Here is a 16,393-nt window from a genome sequence, read left to right on the forward strand (position 1 = left end):
CATTGGGTCCTCCTCGATTCCCTCCTGAGTTGCGGTGGCTGCGATGACTTCTCCCAGAATGCTTCAGTCACTGCTCACCAGCGCTCTCTGTTGGATGCCCTTCCTCCTGTTGAGTGCAAGAGTCCTTCTCCTCGATTCCCTCCTGAGCTGCGGTGGCTGCGATGACTTCTCCCAGAATGCTTCAGTCACTTCTCACCAGCGCCCTCTGTTGGAAGTTTTCGCGCCGCATCGTCCCCTTCCCGGCCCGTCCTGCCACATTAATAATGAAACACAGGAAACAGGCTGGATTGTGGGCGGGCGGGCTGGGATTTGCCCACCACGCCATGACCTCAGCGCTTCCTCGCTCCGGGTGCCATATTTAAAGCGTACCAGAACGCAGCCTACATCATGTCTACTGACCAGGGCTGCTCCAGGCGACAGGTGGCCCCGAAATCCAGGAAGATGGCAGCCCTCAGATTTAGTGACGCCTCTCTGGGGCGCCTGCTGGACACAGTGGAAGGTCACCACGATGTCCTGTATCCCTCCTCTGGCCGCAGGAGGACCATCAGAGCCACCAATCCGGCCTGGGAGGCCAGTGGCAGCGGCGGTCAACGCCACCGGAACACAGGTGATGTCAGCCATCCAGTGTAGGAAGAGGGTGAATAATCTCATCCGTTCCGCCAGGGTAAGTCAGCCACCTCATCACTCTCGACTCACACGCTCACAGATCCATCACACATCCACAGGGATCTCACACCTCAAGGGACAACATTACTAACTCTCACACACACCCTCACATCTCCATCAGGCTCATATCCTCTGGAGCTCACATCCTCATCCTATCCATGGCTCCGCTCATCACACAAACATTTCACGCAGTGTCATGCATCCTGCTCACACTCACAGCAGGGAGAGCTCCCAGACCGGGGGTGGAGTGGCCCACATTAGGTCCCTCACTCACTTTGAGGAGTGCGCCATCGCGCTGACTGGGGAGGACGTGGACCCTGCCTGTGGTGACAGTGAGGTCAGCAGCAAACAGCTATATGAGGATCCTGCATCGCATCATCCCTCTCTCAATAAAACTGTGATTGCTCTCTCTCCTGCATTTGACTCTGTTGCCATGCACTAATTATCTCTACTTTGGTTCATAGGGAGCTCTGCCAAGTGAAGCCAGCCAGTCCCCCAGCTCCATCCAGGTCCTCACCTCCATACAAGAGGACACCTCCTCCATTGAAGAGCTGGAAATAAGCAGCCTGGAAGACACGTCACAGCGCTTACCCACACCCTCCATCAGCTCAGAGACACACACCTCGGTGGGACCTAGATCTAGAGCAGGCTCAGGTTCACAATCTGGTGGTCATCACATGGACACGTGTCCACAGCAGGAGGAGGCAGGTTCAGTCAAGCTTCCCGGCATGCGGAGGACTGCTGAGGAAGAGGCATCTGTGAGGTCTGAGCCAGATAATAAGCCCCTGGATTCGGCCTTCCAACTCATCCTGGAGAGTCAGCAGAAGGCAGGGGAACATCACACAGAGCTGTTGGGAGCCCTCAACAGAGTGGCACGTGAGGCGGAGGAGTGAGTCCACCTGCTCTCTGATGAAGTGGTGCCCACATGTGCCCGTATGGAGGTCTCCATGTGGAGGATGGCGGACGCCATGGAGACCCTGGTCCAGCAGAACACGTAGATGCATGCAGATCTGCACTCCATCACGAGAGCCATGAGTGAGTTCCTGCAGTGGCAATGCGAGAGGGAAACGGGGCACCTTGACCTCCCTCCAGGTGCTCCTTCCCCTCAAGGAGTCAGGCCGGGGTCCTCGAGCACCCGAAGGGAAGAGGAGTGGCAACTGGACACCACTGGGTCATCCACTCAGGAATCTCAGAGGCTGCCTGTTCCCTCTGAGTCCCCTTTGCCTATAACCCCCTCAACCTCATCTCCTGTCACCTCAGAGGGAGCAGCTGGCCCACAGGACAGCCAAAGCAATACCGGGCCCTCAAGGCCTTGGCTCTCCAGAGGACGCACGCCAAAGTCATCAGAGGCAACAGGGCCAACCACTGCACAAGCTGCCTCCACCCCTGCTGCGGATGTCAGGGCAGCACCTAGAAGAAGTGGGAGGCCTAGAAAAGTTCAGAAATTCTGGTCACAAGCGGTTGCTCAGGTGAACACATTTTGTTACTTTATAATCTGAAAATATATTCACTTCTACTGAATAATGTGTAATGTTGCTTTCAGTTTCACTGGCAGGCTTCACAAGTCCTCCACTTGCATCCCCACACACCCCCTCCCCCCCACTTGCAGTTCAGCTACATGCAGCCCGACCACCAGTGATCCTGGAGGGAGAATTGTGTGTGTGGCAGGGCCTCGGGCAAGCTCTCTCCCACACACACGGAGCCTTCCTCCATCCCACTCATCTCACTGTCCTGAGCATTTTCAATGCTGCCTACTGGGGTTCGCTTTCAGTTGTCCATCTGAGCTGACCTGAATCTCCGCCCACCCACTGACCACACTCCCATGGAGCCCCCTGGGCCCGTCCAACACGAGGCTCAGTTCACTTTCAATTTGAAAACCATCGTCATGGTAAAGTTCTTGATTAGCTCCCCAATCCTTTTCCCTCCCCGAGTTGCCCATGTCCTTTCCCTCATCAAAGTCCACCCTCCGACATCACCTTCCCCCTCCCCACTGTCACCTACCAACCCGAACCCTTGTCATTCCAGGATGTCCAGATGAATGTGCACACTCCCTACCTCCCGAAGAACCCCACCCGTGCCCACATCGCTCCTCCTTCTCACCCCCAGGGTCCATGTCTGCCTCCGTGACCCCATCAACCACCCTCGCTGCCCCTTCTACCGTCACTGACGCACCTCGCCCTCCCATCCTACCGGCTACCTCCGCCCCTCTCACATTCACCATTCCCTCCTATCACACTCACCCTCAGTTCACTCCTCTGGAGATAGTCATTGACTCCACAGGCCCCTCCCTTGCACATTCACCTGGACATCACCCCCCCTTACTCACTCCTCCACCCTTACTCACTCCTCTCCCCAGACACGTCTGGAAGAAGGACTTCCAGACACCTTCCCCCTTCTGAACTCCCTCCCTGACACCCTCCTCCCCACTTATACCTACCTTCCCCCTTACACCTACCTCCCCATTTGCAGCATTCTCCCTCATTACACCCTCCTCACCCTGACACCTTTGACCCCACCAACTCACCCCCTCAACACCTTCGTTCCCCGCTCCCTACCTCAAGCCCCCCGCTACACTTTCTTCTCCCACTCACGCCTAGACCTTCCTTTCCCCTGCCCTTGCCAGTCACCCGTAGCAGCCCATGGCCAAGACCGTGATATTCCAAAGTAGACCCGAGACATCAACAGTGACCTCACCACCTTCCGAGGGCTGCTTCACAGCGGAGCCAAGTCCACAAGGGTCCATCTAGCATGCGGTACACGCGTTCCTCCAGGGTCCGGTAGCTGTAGGGCTCCAGCATCTCCTGCTGCTCGGACATCCGCAGTCTGAGCAAGGCCCTAAAGTTACCCCCCAACTTCTGCGCGTTTCACCTGTCCAGACGTGTTCAGGACCGGCATGCTTTAACACTGGTGTAACGGTAAATCGAGCATTGGGGCGGGGGGAGGGGAGCGATTCTGGTCGGGCCTTACTTTGCATCCCATTAGCAGGATGCAAATCGTGTTCATGTCAGCCTTCAGCAGGGTTCACGTTCTGCCATGGCCGACACCATCTGATGATCCTGCTGTGGTTTCATGCCAGCAGCAAACAGATTTCCGCCCCTCATGCCTAATTATTCTGCTCACCCCCACCCCCCCACCTCCTCCCCACACCCCCACCCCCACACCTCCACACCCCCCCCACCCCCCGCTGCCTACCATGACACCTGCCGCCAACTGGACTGGACAATTCCGCCCAATGACCGTGTTCGGTGTTAGTCATGTTGGTTGAGAGATAACTGTTAGCCAGGATACTGGGGAGAAGCGAGAGCACCGGCTTGGAGGCTTAGCGTCTCACCTGAAGAGAGGCACCTCCAATAGTACAGCACTCCCTCAGTAATGAACTGCAGTGTCTGTTTGGATTGTGTGCTCAAGTCTCCGTAGTGGGACCTGAACCCACAACCCTAATGGCTGTTGCGCAATTATACAATCAACAACACCCACAACACCCATTGCATTGGCTTATTTTTAATCTACTCGGGTGATGCGGCTATACCGCAGTCTGTTTAATGCTTAAAAAGACTTCTTTTATTTCCAGGATCTTATCAATGTTTGGCCTCTTTCTAATAGCCCTAGGCACCGGTGGCATTAAGCCTTGTGTTGCAGCTTTTGGTGGTGACCAGTTTGAAGAGGAACATGTAAGTGCACCATATTTCATGTATAAGGACAGCTGTACCTCTACAATGTGCCCTCAGTGAGAGCCTCTATTGAGCTGACCTCAGAAGTCTGCCCCCCAGAGGCAGAGTGCCTCATGGCAGAGTCACACAACTATGGCAAGCCAGTTCAAAAACAGAAATAGAAATACCTGGAAAAACTCAGCAGGTCTGGCAGCATCGGTGGAGAAGAGCACAGTTGACGCTCGTAACGTCAACTGTGCTCTTCTCCGCCGATGCTGCCAGACCTGCTGAGTTTTTCCAGGTATTTCTGTTTCTGTTTTTGTTTTGGATTTCCAGCCTCCGCAGTTCTTTGCTTTTATCTCTGTGGCAAGCCAGTTAGTCAGTACAGTATTGCATTTCCAAAACCCAAACACACCACAAGAGCGTCAGGTGTTTGAGATGGAATTATTCATATTTATACTGTCACGAGAATTGCAAGCAGGCAAAATCCTAGACTTCAAAAGTAGAGCCACATAAGAACACAAAAATTAGGAGCAGGAGTAGGTTATTCAGCCCCTCGAGCCCTGATCCATCATTCAATAAGACCATGGATGATCTGATTGTGGCCTCAACTCCACATTGCTGTCTTCCTCTCACCGCTCCCCCCCTCCTCCACTACCTCCATAACTCTCGATTGCCTTGTTGATCAAAGAACAATGGGGAACAAAAGCAAGAGAGTTAAACTAAACTTTTATCAATCATTGGTTAGGTCTCAGCTGGAGAATTGTGTTCAATTGTGTGCACCACACTTTAGGAAAGATGTCAAAGTCTCTGAGAAAGTGCAGAGGTTATGATCAGAGATTGTTAACTTCAATGTTAAGGCTGGAAGGCTGTAAAGTTGGTATCGCCCTGTTAAACCCATAAAGTGATCACCCAATCTGTGTTTAGTCTCCTTGACACTGGCTGAGGCCAGGGCTGGTAACAACCATAAAATAAAAGCAACATACCACGGACTCTGTAATCGAAGCAGAAAATGCTGGAAAAAACCCCAGTATGCCTGGCAGCATCTGTGGAGAGAGGAACAGAGTTAACTCCAAAGAAGAGTCATAGAGACTCGAAACACTAACTCCGTTTCTCTCTCCACAGATGCTGCCAGACCTACTGAGTTTTTCCAGCATTTTCCATTTTTATTGAAGATTTCCAGCGTCCACAGTATGTTGCTTTTATCTTATGGTTGTTATCAATCCTGGCCTCACCCAGTGTCAAGGAGACTAAACGCAGATTGGGCGATCAGTTCATGGATTTACCAGGATGATACCAGGAGTGAGGGACTTCAGCTATGTGGAAAGATTCTGCCCAAAGCACATTTTGGATTAAATATGTCCTGTGCTTGAGCCTGAGCATCGAGAACAGGCTTCAGTGACTCAGTTTGACACTGCCCTCCCTAATAGACTGGACAGTTTTGCACTCATTGACTGGGCACACTTTGCATTCATTGGCTTAGCTTTATACTCATTGATTGGATCTGGTGTATAATATATATATATATATATATATATATATAGATATTTGCATTGACTGGGCCTTTACATTGCATTAACTGAGTCTGGTATATATTGCACTGACCAGCACTGCACTAACTCATTATTTCCAAATTTCTGATGCTATATTCTAGACTTCTGAACGACGAAAGTTCTTCTCTTTCTTCTATCTGTCCATAAATGCAGGAAGTTTACTCTCAACCATCATCACTCCCATGTTGAGAGGTCAGTGCAGATTTGCAATTCTCTCTTTTCATTAAGAATAGAATTTAAACTTTGATGTGTTTTCTCTAGATTGTCCAGTGATTTGTTAGATGTAACTTGCTACCCTTCTAAAGAGTTGAGAGTGTCACTCCTTAACCACAGCCTACTTTCAACGTATCTTCCACTTCCTGCTTAATCAGGTTGACGAACATTTGGAGGCTTTCACGGGCACGGTGGTTGTCAGTAGCTCTCCAAGAAATCGGCCAGCAAGCTCTCCCTGCAGCCTGGCTGTGCCCCTGGGCTGGATTTTCGTCTTCGAGGCGAAGATGGAAGAGGGAGTCGGGAAGTTTCCTGGCTTGACACGCCCTCCTCAGGGGAGAGTGCCAGCAAAGACGGGATTGTCAGTCCGGGGCCAATGTGGCCATACACAGGCCCAGGCAGTGCACAGTCGAGAGGGCCATTTGGCCTGACTCTGCTCCACGGTTATGTCCACGCTAGGATGTCCCTGGAGGGGGAAGGTGCAGTGCCCGCTGGCATGACTGAGGCCCACTGCAACCGACGGGCACCGCAGAGAACTGGAGTGCGTCGTCAACACTGGGAGCCGCATTTTGGAATTAATTGGTTAAGTTTCCTTTCATTTACTTTTATTCTGCAGTTTATTGTTTTTTGCCAAAAGTGAGAACGCTTGTCAACATGTTTTCGATAATCGTCATTTTAATTGGCGTTTTGAAAGATTGAGCCAAGTAGCCATTTTCAATGAGTGAGCGCTGCAAGGCCATAATTATCATGGAGAGCATCATGGTTGATATCAAGAAAAATAGAAAATGTTGGAAAAGCTCAGCAAGTCTGGCAGTATCTGTGGAGAGAGAAAGAGAATTAACGTTTCAAGTCCGTACGACTCGCACGGACTTGAAACGTTAATTCTGTTTCTCACTGCATGGATGCTGCCAGACCTATTGCATTATATGTTCTTATTTCAGATTTACAGCGTCCACAGTATTTTGCTTTTGTTTTATGGTTGATACCAACCCTGGCCTCAACGCAGGGCTGGGACTAAATGGGTGATCACTTTATGGATTGCATTCCATCCACAAGTGTGACCCTGAACTTCCTGACATTTCAATTCTCCGCTTTGCTCCCAGTCTGACTTCCCTGTCCTCATCCTGTTCCAATGAAGCTCAATGTAAAATCAAGGAACAGTACCTCATCTTTCCGTTAGGCACTTTACAGCCTTCCAGAATTCAATAACCTCTGATCATGACCTCTGCTTCCAATGTTTGTTTCTGGATGGCAGGTGTTGCGAATGGCATCTTGCCATTAACACCTGCTCTGGACACATCTGTTGTTTCTTCACTTGTCCCATTACTCCCCCTTTGCCACGCACCATCATTTCTTTTGTCATTTAATCACTCCTGTCTTCCACTCTGTCACAGACCTTCCCTTCAGCACTGTGCACTCCACTGCCCCCACCTTTACCCCTTTTCCCTGTATTTGCTTTAAGCCTGCAACACCTCTAACATTTTCCATTTTTGAGGAAAGTTCATCAGCCTCGAATGTTGGGCAGAATTTCACCGGCCCCGGGGGGGGGTGGAGGGATAGAGTAAAATCGCGGGAAGCCGTAGTGGAATGGCTGTGTTATAACTGATGCAGTTGGTAAAGCGGAGTTATTTAAAAAGTCCCAGAGGGAGACTTTAAACAACTGTCATAACCTATAATTTTAAGTGTTATGTTTGAGATACGACTCTAAATTCAGACCACCAGTTCTCGAGGTTTTTACATTAAACTAAATGAAACATTTTACTAATTTGTGCAGGTTAAAATTTATGTGCACATGGCTATAAATTACTACTATCATAACTTTTAACAAATTCCCAAACTAACCTCTATTCAGGCAACAACAAACCATAGACTTAACCAAACACCAGGCAAGGCATTTTCACCTTACAAATTCAAAATGAGGTTCTTTTCACTGTGGAGACAGTTGGAGGCTTACAGCTGCCTTTTGATCTTACATTGCCTCTACCCTGCACACCCGAAAACTACTGAAGTTATACCTACCAGCCCCATTGAAGGTTAATTCTCATTGTATCAACAACCTCTTTGAACTTCACCTTTTAACAATGAAACCCCTTTCATACTACCAATTTTATTAATAATATAAACATATTGCTTGGTATCTGCCAGATAGGAGTCAAGTTTTCACCCCACTTCTTGAATGCTCTATTCAAAAAAATGCAAATGCACGCTATCTCTCTTCCATATCAAAACTAATGCCCATCAAAGCACTCAGATTAGCTAGCTTTTAAGACATACCTGCAAACTAAACCTCAACTTTAAAAGAAAAATATTTTCCAAAATATTATATACGTTAATAGTTTCATGACAGTCTGCCCAACCTTGCCCCAGGATTTTACCATTGGCGGGATTGGACAAACTGCCCACCCCAGGGCAGCGGGCAGCCAATCTGGATAGACAAAGGCCCTACAAAGGGCCATTTGCTGATGGTAGACCCACCCTCTGTACCCCTGCCCCCATCCCCACATGGAGAGACGCCAGCTAAATGTAGGTAGTCTCCCCGCGACAGTCGGTGGGGGCAGGAGGGGGCCAGCAGAACTTGTCTTTGAGCAAAGAGAGGCCGAGGACAGGAGTGGCAGCCTCACGGCCCTATCAATTCCATCGGATGTGTTTCCCCTGCAACTATAGCAATGTTATGTTTTGTTCAAATTTTCTTTGGCCTGCCTGCTTTGGGCTGTGGGGCCCTGCCTGTGTCAACAGCTTCACCACTCCCAGTGACGCTGCTGAGGCTGAGAGGGTTGGGTCTCCGATTAGGGCCAGCTGCTCTCACAGGTGGGAGACTGTCCTGAAGTGGATGGTAACCCCAGCGGCAGCTACTTAATCAGCTGCCACCCAAAATATCAGGGGGTAAGTCCCGCTGACCGCCCATCCAAGTTGCTGACACCCACCCACGGGCTGATGTTGGGGCAGCGATGGTTTTGGCAAAATCCTGCCCCTTAACTCTGTTTTTCTCTCTCCACAGACGCTGAGTGTTTCCAGCATTTTCCGAAGATTTCCAGCATCTGCAGTATTTTGCTTTTGTATTGTTGAAGTTTGGCTTGGCCAACTGAGTCCAAAGGAGAACTGTAACCCACCTAATCACCAACCCTGCCACCCCCGACTGCCATCTCAGCTGATAAAAAACTTGGCTTCCAAATGCTATATTCAAATTCACATTTTTGTAAACGGTATAAACTCTCTTTAGGTTTTTGGCCATTGAATGAAGATTTCTCAGAGATGCGCCAGTATCCTTCATACACAATGGATCACACTCTTATGTCAGCAAACACGACTGTCCACAGCAAGGTCCCAAATCAGACGAATAGGTGACCAGTTAATGTTTCTCTGGTGGGGTTAGTTAGGATAATTATTAATCAGGACACTTGGAAGACTCTACTCTTCTTCAAATAATGCCCAGTGATCTTTAACATCAACCCAGATCATGGGATGTGAGCTTGATTTACAGTCTGATCCAGTGGGCTGCCCCTCTGACAGTGCAGCACTCCCTCAATGGTAGGCTGGAGGTATTAGCCTTGACTATGCAGAGTGGAACATGCTGGTTAACATATGACCATGCGGAAAATGATAATAAGGAATAGGCCAGTTGACCATCAAGCCTGCCAAACTCATAATGTTTGGAGCATCATGTCATAGACACTTACCAGCCCCATCAGAGGTGCGCAATCTCCTGAGGGAAGCAAAAAGCTTCCCTGAGTAACCCAAAGGCCAATAAGGAAAAAAGGAAATGGAAAGTTCCTGTCCGAACCCCTCAGGTAACTGAAACCAAACCAAAGAGATCACATTGACCATGAGTACATTAACTGTTAATCCACTTAGCTTTGATGTGATGTGAAAATAGAGCTGAACAGAGGCCCGAACAATCCCCATCCACCACTACTCTCCTCCGTCTGGCTGAACTTGTTCTCACACTGAACAATTTCTCCTTTAACTCCTCTCACTTCCTCCAAATAAAAGGTGTGGCTATGGGTACCCGCATGAGCCCCAGCTATGCCTGTCTCTTTATGGGGTATGTGGAACATTCCTTGTTCCAGTCCTACTCCGGCCCCCTCCCACAACTCTTTCTCCGGTACATCGATGATTGCTTCGGTGCTGCTTCATGCTCTTGTCTGGACCTGGAAAAATTTATTAATTTTGCTTCCAATCTCCACTCCTCCATCATTTTCACATGGTCCATCTCTGACACTTCCCTTCCCTTCCTTGACACCTCTCTGTCTCAATTTCTGATGATAGACTGTCCACCAATATCCATTACAAGCCTACTGACTCCCACAGCTACCTCGACTACAGCTCCTCACACCCCGCTTCCTGTAAGGACTCCATCCCATTCTCTCAGTTCCTTCGCCTCCGTCGCATCTGTTCTGATGACGCTACCTTCAAAAACAGTTCCTCTGACATGTCCTCCTACTTCCTTAACCGAGGTTTTCCACCCATGGTCGTTGACAGGGCCCTCAACCGTGTCCGGCCCATCTCCCGCGCATCCGCCCTCACGCCTTCTCCTCCCTCCCAGAAACATGATAGGGTCCCCCTTGTCCTCACTTATTACCCCACCAGCCTCCGCATTCAAAGGATCATCCTCCGCCATTTCCGCCAACTCCAGCATGATGCCACCACCAAACACATCTTCCCTTCACCCCCCCTGGCGGCATTCCATAGGGATTGTTCCCTCCGGGACACCCTGGTCCACTCCTCCATCACCCCCTACTCCTCAACCCCCACCTATGGCACCTCCCCATGCCCACGCAGAAGATGCAACACCTGCCCCTTCACTTCCTCTCTCCTCACCGTCCAAGGGCCCAAACACTCCTTTCAAGTGAAGCAGCATTTCACTTGCATTTCCCCTAACTTAGTCTACTGCATTCGTTGCTCCCAATGCGGTCTCCTCTACATTGGAGAGACCAAACGCAAACTGGGCGACCGCTTTGCAGAACACATGCGGTGTGTCCGCAAGAAAGACCCAAACCTCCCTGTCGCTTGCCTTTTTAACACTCCACCCTGCTCTCTTGCCCACATGTCTGTCCTTGGCTTGCTGCATTGTTCCAGTGAAGCCCAACGCAAACTGGAGGAACAGCACCTCATCTTCCGACTAGGCACTTTACAGCCTTCCGGGCTGAACATTGAATTCAACAACTTTAGATCTTAAACTCCCTCCCCCCCATCCCCACCCCGTTTCTTCCCCCTCCCTTTTGTTTTTTCCAATAATTTATATAGATTTTTCTTTTCCCACCTATTTCCATTATTTTTAAATCTACAACTAATACCTTGTCAGTCTTTCCACCCCACCCCCACTAGAGCTGTACCTTGAGTGTCCTGCCATCCATTCTTAATTAGCACAGTTTCTTAGATAATATCACCACCTTCAACACCTCTTTGATCCTTTTGTCTGTGACATCTTTTGATTATCTGCTCCTATCACTGCTTGCTTGTCCCTACAACCACCGCCCCCCGCCTCAACTTCTCTCCCCCCACCCCCCCACCTTAAACCAGCTTATATTTCACCCCTCTCCTAACTATACTCAGTTCTGCTGAAGGGTCATGAGGACTCGAAACGTCGACTCTTTTCTTCTCCACCGATGCTGCCAGACCTGCTGAGTTTTTCCAGGTAATTCTGTTTTTCTTTTGGATTTCCAGCATCCGCAGTAGTTTTTTGTTTTGAACCTTCTGTTCTGTGTTTGTGGATCTCATTCATGGTTTGCTGGTCAAGTAGTATTTGTGTTCAGGCGCTGTAAGGGGAATGCAGTGTATCCATCCTCATTGACATTGCCTTGTTCTGTTTTCTAGCTGATGTTCAGTGCTTTGATGGAGACTGTTATACTCTTGCCTTTGGTGTTCCTGCTGTACTCATGGTGCTCGCATTAGGTAAGCTACAATTCCACCCTCAGGTTGTATTGCCACAGAAGGCTGTGGAGGCCAGGTCATGGAGTGTATTTAAGACCCAGATAGATAGGTTCTTGATTGGTAAGGGGATCAAAGGTTACGGGGAGAAGGCGGGAGAATGGGGTTGAGAAACCTATCAGCCATGATTGAATGGCGGAGCAGACTCGATGGGCCGAATGGCCTAATTTCTGCTCCTATGTCTTATGGTCTGATGTAATCACCCTGGTTGAACCGTGTGCTTGTTGCTGCTGGGACAATCCAGCATTTTCCTTTTTTATTGGACACAATGTGAAGCACTTCAGAGTTAGCTGAAGAACAGGGTAAATGCAGAGTCAAGTTTCCTTGTCCTGCACAGGAAACATGCCCCTCGCCCAACCTCAGAAGTGGACTGGCATGACAATTTCAGCTTCTGCACACAATGGCTTCCATGATTTACAATTCGTGCCAATTTAGAATAATTTTGTGCCATGGACCCAGAACTATTTCTGTTCATTCTCGGGTGCTGGCAAGGCCGCATTTATCAGCCATTCCTTCAGTTTCCCTTGGGAAGGTGATAGCCCACCTCTTTGTGAACCGCTGCGGTCCATTTGGTGATGTTGCCCCCGTAGACCGCCTGGTGATTTGATCCCACGAGCAGGCAGAGTTCCAGCAATTTGACCCAGCAACGATGAAGGAGCAGCGATACTGTTCCAGGTCAGGTTGTTATGTGACTTGGAGGGAACTTGGAGGTGGTGGTGCTCCCATTCATCCTTGACCTCCTCGGTGGGGGTGATCATAGGTTTGGCAGGTTGTCGCTGAGTTCAGTGCTCTAGCTACCCTACATTCCCGTTAAGAAGAGGAAGAAATGGTGAGCAGGGGATGCAATGGTAAAGAACAAGGAAAGGAAGTGCTTTGGAAATGTGAACATTAACTTGATTGTTTTTTTCCTTTGATTTAGTTGTGTTTATATCCGGAAGTAGGCTCTACAAAAAACTGCCACCACGGGGAAATATATTGGGTGAAGTCTGTAGTTGTGTTGGGGTGAGTGTTCAGGGGATGATTTAGTGACCATCCTTCCTTATAGTTAATAGACGTTCTCAAATATTACTTCATTATTTATTTTACTTATAATAACTGTGTTAAACATTGATATATGAATATTGATGTACCAACTCTTAGGGCAGAATTTTCTTCTTGACGTGCGGGGTCCTGCTCCCCCCATACGCCAGCGCGAAAAATGATGCGCGGTGAGGTCAGGCGAGCATCCCCGACGTCACCGGGCGCCATCGCGATATTTCGTTGGGCAGGCGCGCGATGAAGTTCGACGCGCGCCCGCCATTAATTAACGGGCCAGTTAAGGCCCTTAATTCATCAATCGATGCCGATTTTCAGGCGCCCGTGTGATCTTCGGCTCAGCGCGTGGCCGCAACGGGCAGGCGGGTTAGAGACTTTTTAATAAAACTCATCCACGGGCGGGTTAAGAAGGCTCAGTGGGGGTGTCAATCTGGTCTGTGAGTATTTATTGCAGAAAGTATTTTAAACTTGCCTGTGTGATCTGTAGCAGTTCAGAACGAATTCCTGCAGCTTTCTCTGTACTTTGAACCTTCAGGTCAGCACTCTGCAGTCAGGAATCTTTATCGGGCCTGCAGCTTTCCGGAGGCCTCCCCTTAGCCTGGGTATGGGTTCTGACATGTCCACTGGAGGCAGCTCCTCTGAGGAGGAATAAGGAATAGAATAAGGAAGAGGCCAGGAGTGCACAATCATCCTCCAGGGGAGCCACCTTTGGGAGGACAGGCACAGGCACAAGGGGGGCTGGGCCAAGAAGTAGTCCAAGGTGGAAGGGGCCGCAGAAGACACCACTATCCTGCTGCCAGGGTATACAGGCGGCGAAGCAGCTACCTCAATATGACTGAGGTGCATTGCTGAAGGAGGCTCCAACTGTCAAGGGAAACAGTCAACTATATCTGTCAGATGATTGGCCCTGAGATCTCTCCTAACTGTGTGGGTGGACACCCCATGCCAGCAGCTCTGAAGGTCACAGTTGCCCTCCACTTCTATGCCTCTGGCTCCTTCCAGGGCTCGGTGGGTGATCTTTGCGGTGTCTCCCAATTAGCTGTCCACACTTGTGTCAAGCAAGTTACAGATGCTCTGTTCAGACGGGCATTGACCTTCATCCACTTCTGCTGCGACCAGGCAAGTCAGGCACAGCGAGCCAGAGGCTTCACAGCCATTGCTGGCTTCCCCCGTGTCCAGGGTACTATAGACTGTACACATGTGGCCATCAAGGCACCAGTGGGTGAGCCCGGTGCCTTCGTCAACAGGAAGGGCTTCCACTCCATGAAGGTGCAGATAGTGTGTGATCACAGGATGCTGATTCTACAAGTCTGTGCAAGGTACCCAGGCAGCTCCCACGACATCTACATCCTCAGACACTCCCAGGTGCCGGGGTTTTTCAGTGCTCCAGCCCGGCTAGATGGATGGATGCTGGGTGACAAGGGCTATCCCCTCAGAAAGTGGCTCGTGATGCCTCTCCGCCATTCAATATCAGAAGCTGAGCAGCGCTACAATAGGAGCCACGCCTCCACAAGGGCTGTAGTGGAGAGAGCCATCAGTCTTCTCAAGATGTGCTTCCGATGCCTGGACCGCTCAGGGGGCGCACTCCAGGACCCCCCAGATCGTGTCCCAGTGATAGTGGTTTCATGGTGCGCTCTCCACAATCTTGTGCTGGAAAGAGGAGACGCAGTGGATGATGAAGATGTTGACACAGTGGATGCGGCTGCACACGATGAGTCCAGCAGTGGCTCTGAGGATGAGGAAGCACAAGGGAATGCTGAGGGGCTAAACACTGACCCGGGACTACACCAAGGAGGCAGGGACACCCGGGAGACTTTAATCCAACGAACCTTCAGCTAGCACAACACAAATGGATCAGGAGGACCAGCCTTGCCTGGCGCTTCCGTACTCAGCCCTAAGTGCTAAATCTGCCAGGTCATCAGCTGCAACTAAGGGCTTTGGACATAAACCTCAATGTCCACTCAAACACTCACGACATGTATGTAAAACATACAAATGCAGAACAAAGGAGCCCCCCTCAGCCATGGTAACACATCTGGATTTAATTTTCTCCATTATATGGTCAAACAAAATGAAAGCAAAACATTTTTCAACCATCAAGAAATAATAATTTCCTAATCTAGGGTCAACACAAAAGCACCAGTGAGGAACCCGTGGTGTGCCTAAGGTGCCTTATGCTTACGTTTACGGGTGCTACGTCTTGGTGCTGCCCCATCACTCGGAGTGCCACCTGAGCCAGCCTGCTGACTCTGCTGTCCTGTCGGCCTCGATGACCTTGGCGGCCATCCTCTGGCCCGTGGAGCCTGTGCTGGCCCTGCCTGGGAGGGAGCTGCCAGTTCCACAGCTGGCATCTCTCCAGTCGTCGCAGCCTCACCGGATGAAGCGGTAACTGGGAGAGGGGCGGAGCAGCTGGTGCCCTCATCCAGAGCACCGTGAGAGGAGCCCGCAGATACGACAGGCAGCTGCTGCGCCGATGTGGGGTCACCCCGGGCCTCCCTGCTCACCGTCGATGGATATGCAATAAGCTGGGAAGCTTGAAGCCCACACCATCTCCCACATTGGCATTGACCAGCTGTGGCCACTGGCACTGAGGGCTTGCAGGTCCGAGCGTATCCCCAGCAGAAGCTGATTGTTCTCCTGGAGGAGCCTCTCCACAAGAGTCGCCACTCTCTCCATGGGGGAAGCATGACGCTCTGACATGAGGCTCATGGCATCACTCATGCTCCATGTGGACTCCTCCACCACAGACACCAAGTGAAGCACAGCCTCATGTATCACTCCCAGATGCTCCCGCACACCCGGCCGCATTTCCTGCAGCTGCTGCGTTGCGGACAGCTCCAGAGGCACAACATCAGGCACCGACTGAGCATGTGCCTGGTCCCCTGCAGTCCTCCAACTGCTGGTGCCATTGGCACTCTCTGTCTCTGCCAGCTCCTCCAGTGATTGTGAAGTGTCCTCTCCACTGTGTCCCGGGACACTAGCCGATGTTCCAATGCCCACTGAGGTGCTAGTATCTGCGCTGGTGCCTGCCTGGCAGAAATGCTGTGACGCAGGTGACAGTTGAGGGCCCTCAGGTGTGAGAGGGGGCATCTGCAATTCCCCCTGGCAGACAGGCTCTGATGATGCTGAAATGAACAACAAGGACAGTGGATCAGTTAGCGTGCACACAGTGACACACTTCATCCCTTTCCCCCTGGCTCATTATGCGCTCAACCTTCCAGAACCAATGGAGACGAATATTGGTGGGGTGGCAAATAGTAAGGAGGAGACCCTAACATTGTAGGCGGATACGGACGGGCTGGTCAGATGGCCTAAGGAATGCCAAATGGGAATGTTATGTGGATAAGTGTG

At 50.5% G+C, this 16,393-nt stretch overlaps 1 protein-coding gene across 1 annotated transcript in view; it reads left to right on the forward strand.

The window, feature by feature from the left end:
- The window catches only part of slc15a2 (solute carrier family 15 member 2), a 109,589-nt gene that overhangs the window by 22,190 nt on the left and 71,006 nt on the right, over positions 1 to 16,393 (forward strand). The window contains exons 6-9 of the mRNA XM_078552780.1: positions 4,238 to 4,337; positions 5,971 to 6,061; positions 11,894 to 11,971; positions 12,927 to 13,009. Of these exons, the coding sequence (XP_078408906.1) occupies positions 4,238 to 4,337; positions 5,971 to 6,061; positions 11,894 to 11,971; positions 12,927 to 13,009 (352 nt within the window). The remainder of the gene's footprint in view (positions 1 to 4,237; positions 4,338 to 5,970; positions 6,062 to 11,893; positions 11,972 to 12,926; positions 13,010 to 16,393) is intronic.

Source organism: Cetorhinus maximus, chromosome 11, assembly GCF_964194155.1.
Source record: "Cetorhinus maximus chromosome 11, sCetMax3.hap1.1, whole genome shotgun sequence".
Classification (NCBI taxonomy): domain Eukaryota; kingdom Metazoa; phylum Chordata; class Chondrichthyes; order Lamniformes; family Cetorhinidae; genus Cetorhinus; species Cetorhinus maximus.